This window comes from Sinocyclocheilus rhinocerous, unplaced genomic scaffold, assembly GCF_001515625.1.
Source record: "Sinocyclocheilus rhinocerous isolate Xijiao unplaced genomic scaffold, SAMN03320098_v1.1 scaffold662, whole genome shotgun sequence".
NCBI lineage: Eukaryota > Metazoa > Chordata > Actinopteri > Cypriniformes > Cyprinidae > Sinocyclocheilus > Sinocyclocheilus rhinocerous.
In genome coordinates, this window is record NW_015639782.1 from 3193750 (window position 1) to 3202843 (window position 9094).

At 35.9% G+C, this 9094-nt stretch overlaps 2 protein-coding genes across 2 annotated transcripts in view; one reads left to right on the forward strand and one right to left on the reverse strand.

Moving 5' to 3' along the window:
* The window catches only part of LOC107752089 (malignant T-cell-amplified sequence 1-like), a 4318-nt gene extending 1943 nt beyond the window's left edge, over window positions 1-2375 (forward strand). Inside the window, exons 5-6 of the mRNA XM_016567947.1 lie at window positions 1570-1637; window positions 2142-2375. Of these exons, the coding sequence (XP_016423433.1) occupies window positions 1570-1637; window positions 2142-2223 (150 nt within the window). The 3' untranslated portion in view covers window positions 2224-2375. The remainder of the gene's footprint in view (window positions 1-1569; window positions 1638-2141) is intronic.
* A 3286-nt stretch (window positions 2376-5661) lies between these two features.
* On the reverse strand, window positions 5662-7805 carry LOC107752090 (C1GALT1-specific chaperone 1-like). The gene is made up of 2 exons (XM_016567948.1): window positions 7652-7805; window positions 5662-7335 (listed from the first exon to the last, which is right to left on the reverse strand). The coding sequence occupies exon 2, from the start codon at window positions 7319-7321 to the stop codon at window positions 6368-6370; it is 954 nt and encodes a 317-aa protein (XP_016423434.1). The 5' UTR covers window positions 7322-7335; window positions 7652-7805; the 3' UTR covers window positions 5662-6367.
* Window positions 7806-9094: the final 1289 nt, after the last annotated feature.

The following is a 9094-nucleotide window of genomic DNA, read 5'->3' on the forward strand; positions in this document are numbered from 1 at the left end:
AGTCGTGGCCTAATGGTTAGAGAGTTGGACTTGTAATCTGAAGGTTGCGGGTTCGAGTCTCAGGTCAGGCAGGAATTGTAGGTGGGGGGAGTGAATAACCAGTGCTCTCTTCCACCCTCAATACCACGACTGAGGTGTGACCCTTGAGCAGGGCACAGAACCCCCAACTGCTCCCCGGACGCCGCAGCAATATGGCTGCCTACTGCTCGGGGTGTGTATTCACAGTGTGTGTGTTCACTACTGTGTGTGTGCACTAGGGATACGCCGGTATCAAATTTTCATGTTGCGATTAATTGCTAATGCTTTTATCACGGTATGCGGTATTATCACAATATTGAAATTTAGTTTAAAAAAAAGTGCTGTCATAATACAGTATAACAGGTTTAATAACTTTTTTCTTATAACAAAAATTACTGAACATTTAAATGCAATAAAGCAATACAGAAAAATGTATAAAGTCAAAAGTTTTACACAGATTAAAGTGCAAAAGAACTATAAAGACCAATAGGTATCACTTTACAATAAGACCTCATTAGTTAACCTTAGTTAATGCATTAACATTCACAATGAGCAATAGCTACATTTGCTACAGAAGTTATTAATCCTTGTTTAAAAAATACAAGTCTTGCTCATTAAATAACACAGCTGCAACTCTAGATTTGAACATCCTGTTATTAAATATTGGAATACCTAAGATTAATGAATGTTCAAAATAATTTTTCATTGGCAGTTTATGTTAACTAATGAATTAAATAATGTTAATTAATGAAGCCCTAATGTAAAGTGTGACCGAACAATAAAGAAAACACTTTCAAACAATATCTAGGGCATGTTGTAGTCCAGATTAAAATGTAAAAAAAAGTTTGAAAATAAATAGCCTATTAAGTCTAAATATTTAAGTATTTGGCGCTGTGATGAACATCATAGCAAATACACAAATCTGAATGGCTGTTTAAATCATTTAAACACCATTCAAAAAAAGAAAGTAGTGCAGCTGCTTTGTTTACAGCGTTTTCGGGGTAATGGCTGCATTTAAATGAATTATTATTATTATTATTTCTGCAGTTTAGCGCCATCTGCTGTCAGAGAGTGAAAGTGCGCTTTCATCCAGAGCGTCTCTCACATGTTCCGCCATGTGCTTCTCGTCCGCGCTTATTTACATCAGAGTGCACACGCGTCTTTCACGCAGCATACAGCGGTGTTGTGCATTTTGACCAGTTGATGGGGAAAAGTATTTTTAAAATGCATTCAAAATTTGGAATAATTTGTAATACATAATTATTCACGGTATTTAGAAGTGCCCACGATAACAATATCGTGCATATTTATTACCGTGATATATCCATTATCGAATACTGGCACAAGTCTAGTGTGCACTTGGATGGGTTAAATGCAGAGCACAAATTCCGAGTATGGGTCACCATACTTGGCCACATGTCACTTCACTCACTCAGTTTTAGTTTTAGCAATTTTAGTGTTCCAACTTAATTTATTTCTGGTAGTTGCCAAAGCAATTGACTGGTGTGTGTTGATTATCACAGGTTGTTGTCCTTAAGTATTTGTTTTCAGGCCATAATGGCAGAAGGGAAGCAGCACGCGCTTTGTGTGGGAGTCATGAAGATGTCTGCAGATGACATGTAAGTGTTTTTATGCATCTCCTGCACTCTGAATCCCATTTGGTTTATAAATGCGAAAAAACACACACAGTGGAATTTTTAGTTGCTCTAGAGCAGGGCTGCCCAATCTCGGTCCTGGAGGGCCGGTGTCCTGAAAAGTTTAGCTCCAACCCCAATTAAACACACCTGAACCAGCTAATCAAGCTCTTACTAGGCATACTAGAAACTTAAAGGCAGGTGTGTTGAGGCAAGTTGGAGCTAAACTCTGCAGGACACCGGCCCTCCAGGACCGAGTGTGGGCACCCCTGCTCTAGAGTCTATAGTCTCGATTGTGGTGTAAATACATCATGTATAAAAATTATTTTAGTTAACACAGAGGAAATAATGAATGAAATCAATATAAATAAGTCAGCATCAATCTGTGACTACAGTTTATTGGTTATTGAAAACTAAAATATATATATATAAAAAAAAGTACAGTGCATTTCATTTGAAAATATTTTCTTGTCTCACATCACTGAACAGAGAGAAAGTAAACAAGGGAATTGGAATCGAGAACGTTCACTATCTGAATGATGGACTGTGGCACATGAAGACGTATAAGTAATGACAGACGAGAGGATGTGCTGGAATTGTTTGGACCCCTTGTCACCAGGCTGCCCATCTACTGTTTACATGAATGGACTCAACTGTGTACCATCCCGAAAGCTTTGAAAGCGACCCTATTTTAATGCACAAATAAAACCTGCATTCAAGTCATCCAAAACTGAAATGGTCTGTTGCTACAGTGAGAGCTGAATTGTGTCATGGCAGCTTAAAGCCTGTTTAAACAAGAGTATAATTCTCAGTTGCCCAAGACAGAAAGCATTTGATATTTGTTTAGAATAAGTTACTTACCAAAGATGAGTTATACAACACATGCCATTATATATCATATGCAGTTCTAGACCCTATGGTTTTATCGTTTTGAATGTACTTTTTGTTTGCACTAAAAGCAGGAAACGTACATCTATGACAATGAATCTCAAAAGAATCCCATGAGGGCTTGTTGTTTCTTTTGCAAGCTTACAAATTTCTCTGTTGCTCTACATCCACATATTTATTTATGGAAATATAAACCACAAAAGCTAAATGTTCATGTCCCAATAAATAAAGGGAAATTTACTCCACAGTAGGAGGGATTTGACTACTGTTACAGAAAGTGAATCCAACCAGCTTGTGAAAGACAAACTCATCTCAGCACATAAGGAAAATCACATTCATTTTAAGGTAACTGTAATATAGGGAAAACCAAAGTGAGGTACGGTGCATTCAAATTTATCAGAATGTGTATTCTCTGGGAATCAAAACCAAATAGTACAGGGTCTAAGTCTACACTTATTTGATCCTCTTATCATTTTCTTAGTTTATTTCCGATGCCACAGTTTCTAGTCAAGTCAGGCTAGAAATGACCATGAATATATAATGAATTTATTTTGCATTCATAAAGAGAAACTTATTTTTTTCCATTTTTAATTTGTCTTGCATTGTATTAATCAACATTAGAATTTATTTCTACAATAATAAATATATTAAACCTATTATCATAAATCCATAATATTATAAAACTATAAATTCCTTTAATTTCCCTTTTGAGAGTGAATACACTTTTTCCCCCCCATTACAGGGATCAGGCTTTGGAAGTAAGAACAGCTGCAGCAGAATATATGTTATCATTCGAGCAGCAACTGAGTACCAGATCAAATGTCCAGAAGCGGGAAAACTCAACTACACCATAGATAGTGATGTCATCAGAGTTATCACAGAGGTGTATGATAATAATTTATCAAATATCAACTGATATATATCCTCCTGAGAACCAGAAATAAAAAGCTTTGTGAATTTAGTATTTTTTCATGTCATTACATTGTTTAGAGCATAAGAAAAAAATGGTAAAATAACATTTTTGAAAAATTATATTTTATTTATATGTTATGCTATGTCCTCTGTAGAGGACACCAGGACTCCGTTTTTCTAAAAATAAAATGACAAGAATAGACATGATTTGATATACCATTTTGCTTTATGAAATATGTGTGTAAAAATCCCATAAACTGGTTTTCCCATTAAGCACAATGTTATCTATACACTGTATCTAATTAGCATATTAAAGTGCTGTTGGAACAGCATGTTGAAAAAAGAAGTGTAATAATGGGAATAGTAATTGGCCAGATTTTCATAATTATATTTAATCAGTTTCATTTCATCAGTATCAAATTTGTCTTTCAGCAAAGTACGAGGACAGTAAAGGGTGAGTTATATACTTTCTATCTGTTTGGCCATAAAGGCCTTTTCACACTGAGCGCGAAAGGATCGATCGCCTTCTGCTAATTCACACTTGCACGCTAGGTGGCGCTGACCAACAATGCATTTTTCCTCAGTTATGTATCTCGTATATGGAGTTAACATCGTCCGCTGCTCAATATACAGCATTAAATTAAGATAAATAAAGTTTGGTTCTACCTCAGAAACACAAACTATCTATAATGCTTACAAGAATACATCTTACAACATACCTGCTTTTCATTTGTAATGCAACGTGTTCAACAATGCTCAGAAACTAAATAACGTACTTTATGTACAAAAATTAAAGGGGTCATTCATACTGGTGTATAATTACATTTGACATTTATCATATTAATGTAGTTTTTCTTTACCTTTTTTTTTTTTTGCTGCTGTGTCTGGTTAACAGCACTTTGCCGCTCTCACATATGTATGTTTACAGTCTAGTTTTTACCTGCTCCATCCTTCAATAACAGCCACGGATTTAAGGCACTTTATTTGAGGGGACACAAATGACAATTCTTGCACTTCTTTGAATTAGCTGAAATATCCCAATAAATGTATATGCCCCTATACATTTTTTCTCAGCATGGGCTGGCGCTCTCTGTCTTTTTTCTCCTGAAATTTGGAAGACATTCTACACAGTAATGCTCAAAAATAGATTTTTAAATCTCATTGTGTGGACATTAATGGGTTTAACAACACCAAACCTAAACCTGTATGAATAGTAATACCTGACATTGAGCAATATGATTCCCAGGTGCTGAAGATCAACCAGATGAGCTGGAGTGTTTGAGAATTGTGTTGATTGTGAGGACAGGATGTGGAAAGAGTGCAACAGGAAACACTATTCTAGGATAAAATTAGTTCGAAAGCAACATACATTCAGTGACAAATGTTTGTAAGAAGGGAGTTTGTGAGGTTGAGGGTAAAAAACGAAGAGAAAAAAAAATGACAGAGATGATTACGTCCAACAAAGGGCAATATTTTACTAAGTATCAACCAAAACACGGAAATGTCTATTAAGAAGTGGGTTGAGAAAATCCTGAAAGAGAGGGAGAGAAAAATTGAGGCTCCAATTGAGAAATTAAGAACCAAATATGAGACAGAAATGGATCAGCTCAAGAAGAGACAAGAGGAAGAGAAAAAAAAGAGTGTAAATTAATGTCAAGTACAGTCAAAAATTCCTTCTCTAGAATGGAAATGAGAGCTGGAGATACAGAACTGAATAAATGAGGAAAAATCTGAATATCATCAAATAATTAAATAGATGAAAGAAGAGACTGAAAATAAGAAATTAAGTAACAAAAAGAAACGGAAGACAGAGTGAGAAAATTAATATAAACATGACTGAGAAATTATACAAATTGAGCAAAATGTGCCACAAAACAAGAAGACATTAAAAGAGATTTTGAAGAAATAAAGAGGATCAACAAGAAGAACAATAGAGAAAAATAAAAGGCTTAAAATAACAGCATAGGGATTCAAAAAGAAATTAAACGACAACAGAATTGAAGAATTGGAAAATGAAAAGAGATAAGAGAATGAGTGAAAGAGGATAAAAAACAAAACAGAAACACTAGAGCTGAGAGAAAAACAAGAACTGGAGAAAAAGAGAAAGACATTTGAAAGAGTCTGAGAAGAGAGAATATGAAAAGAAGGAAGCTGATTGAAGCCTTAAGACAAATCAGATGAAAACACAACATTATCATATAATCTGTTGAAAGATCAAGTATCCATAGAAATGAAGAAGTTTTATGGGCCTATTCATTTATTCACTGCACTCTTTTATTTGTAACCTTTACTATACAGGTGAAAACAAGCATCCTGATGTGTTTACTTAATAAACGTAGTAAAGAACAATTAAAAAAAATCACAAGCCAGTGTATGATGAAGTACATCTGAATTATAGAAAGAAACATTTCGATATGTAAATAAACAGATAATTTTCTATGCAAAAGTAATTTTACAATCTCAAGCTTATTAACCTTTCAAGCCACATTAGTTTGATATTTTTAAGGGTGATATAGACAGTTATGATCAAACAGATCATATAAAGTATACATTTAGCATTATATACTTTATAGGGTCTTTTAATTTTACATAACAGTGCATATCTGATCCAAATGTGCGCCATTCATATATCTAGTGTAATTTTTGTTCAAAACACTGTAAGTGTACAAAATTATCCAATATTGGCTCCTCATTATTAACTTATATGCAAAAAATGATCCTTTTGCTTTTGCCAGAATGCATTTGTAGCAGAAAGCAGTGAAAACCCCTCAACTTGCACACACCCGCACCAACTTTCAGAACACATGATCAGAATTAAAGTACATACTGCACATCACAGCTAATTCGGCCCTGCTCCCAGTTATGATCAACATTTCAATACAGTAACAGTTCCAGTACAGAAACCATGAAGTCAATCAGTCATTATCAGAGTCATTAGGAGGCAGAAATGTCAAGGAATCATGAAAATCGTGTCCATATGGCCGGAGTCTGTAGACGCCATACATCAAAACCTGTATCTGGCTCGGAGACATGCCACCGAACGTGATGGCCATGTCAGAACAACAGGCCTCTACGACGTCGGCTGGGTTTTGGCCCATGCTGTCGGAAATCAAGGAGCTGACGCTCTTCTTGTTAAAAAGCCCTTTGCCTTGTGCATCCTCTCCGTTTTCAGCGAACACCCCGGTGTACTTCAGACAGGTGGCGAGCTGCTTTTCTTCAGGCGTCTTCCACAAGGCGTGTCCCCGCTCTGGACATCTGTCCTCATCTTTGAATATCTCTATCAGCCTCCTCATTGCTTCATAGCTCAGCACAATCCCGCTGTCATACTCCACATAATCCAGCTCTCCGGACTTTTCTGTGTGACCAATGTAAAACGGCTGGCTTGGATCTTTATCCAACACCAAATACTTGAGGTTCTCTATAATTGCGTACGTGGTGGGCCGGGCCACGAAGAACCAGCGCAGGTCTCCAGCATTCTCGTAGGCGTGTTTGATGGCTTTGCGTAGCCTAGCCCACTCATCCTGCTCCTGTAGGTCAATCGCCTCTAGAGCTTTGGACGATTCTGACGTGTAGAACACAGATTTGTCGCAGTGTTTGCTCCAAGTGTCGTTGGCTGTCGCCCAGTGGACCAGGAGCTTGGGAGTGACCATGATGAGACAGTACACTCGAACCTGCAGGGTCCAGTCAGACATCTGAGACTCTGATAACTTCTGTAGTTCATCTTTGCTGACAGGTTTCAGATGATGGTGGAGATGCTCATGACCTTTTGAGTGGGTTCCTGAATTAAAGGTCTCAAAGAAAGACATCACCAGGCAGAATATGCCCCCTAGGATCATGCCTTTCATAAATGAACTGCCCTCAGACATCATGCTCGACCGTAACCCTGTAATAGTTTAAAATAAGAATAAGGATTATGATTGGAACAAAACTATAATGGCAGTTCGTGCTCTAAATTACATTTGTTCAGCAATAACAACAAGAATCCTATAGAGGATACGATGAGATACGATGTACGTTGCGATAACTCTACACTTCTGTTCCTGGTGACAATACAAAGCTATTTTACAAAGCAGCTAGTCAGGTTTGCTGTACTTCCTACTCAGAAGGAGAAAAGCAACGGCTACATCTGACTGCAAGAATCCAATAAACAGTTGACCAAAACTACACATTCCAATAATTAGTTAGTTATGAACTCATACCTTTCAATAACACAGAAGAGTGCTCACATTTAGACGCTACACCGTCGCATTCATTTCCGTACACACAACCGGAAAACAACAAAAAAGTAGTATCTGTTCTGGAGTCAGTTTCACCTGCCGTCCATCTAATTCATTTGAACGGGATAAGATAAGAAAGCTGGTTGCAGTCCAGCACTAGTACTGGCTTCAAGAACGCGGATGTTTAGGCGGATGTCGAATCCACGCGAAAGGCACTGTGGGAAATGTTGCTCGTTTGTGTTGTCTCGCTGTGACGAACACGGTGAATAAACTACAAAGACGTCGATTTCCTCTAAGTAGGCAACGGCGGAAATTATTTTTGTGCTTTAAAAGTTTTTACAGACTTTATATAAACTTTTATGTCAATACACAAAATACATTTTTACAAAAAAATACATATTTAAAAAAAAAAAAAATCTAAAAGATAAAAAGAGAGGAAGAATGACAAAAACCAAGGTTTGATCAAAACAAGTAAATAAATTAACGCTTCACATGCTTTCTTGTTTTCAAGTAACTCACTTATGAAGGAATAAATTAATTTATTAATTAAAAAATAAAAACGAACAAATAAATAGACTGTTCATTTACTTTGTTTACAACTGTAGGTAAATGTAAGAGTAAAATAATACATTAATAGAAAACTTTTCAAATTGAAAAATAAATAGACAAATCAAATTTAATTAATTTTGAAAAAAATAATATATTAATTAATCCTTTTTTTAAACTGCAGCTTTTTAAAACATTTTATAAAACACTTTTCTTAATCTATTTGCCAAAGTGCTTTTCTTCATTATTTTGTTCTTTGTAAGAGAAGTAATTCTTGATCAAAAAATTTGAAGTGTTGAAATTAAGCATATTAAAACCTTAATTACTAATTGAATTACTGTGTAATGTAATGGGATTCATTTCTCCCCAATAAAATAAAAATGGTTGGGCTAATGTTTGTGGAGCCACTGGAAAATTAAGCCATGAGAACACAGATATACATTATTATAAACATTATTTATTCTAAACATATAATATAAACATTTATTTCTTTATTAATCATACGTAACTCATTTTAAAAGATCAATGGATAAAGATGCTTTTGGAACCAGATGGTGCAGTTACAGAATCTACCAGCAGAGGCCAGGCCGAGGGGTCAAGAAGATTTGATTGGTTAGCATGATGACTTCTGCATTAGCCCCTGATAGCAGATGCCATTAATATCTACACCATCATCTGGTTCCAAAAAACATATTTTTGTTGCACTGAGTGTCTTTGAAAATGACCCATGTGTTCTGACAAAATATTTTTTTCCTTGCCTTTTTTTGTTCAAGGTAGTGAGCTTGTGTAATTTGTAAAGGAAACCTGCCACTTGCTTGTTGGTCTGTTCTTTTATTTTCCTTGTAGGCTATTGTCACCAAACCTGTCACCTCTTCTTGC

Bases quoted from the DNA above. Each gene is read 5' to 3' on its own strand.
- LOC107752090 (XM_016567948.1), bottom strand. From the start codon at position 7,321: ATGATGTCTGAGGGCAGTTCATTTATGAAAGGCATGATCCTAGGGGGC.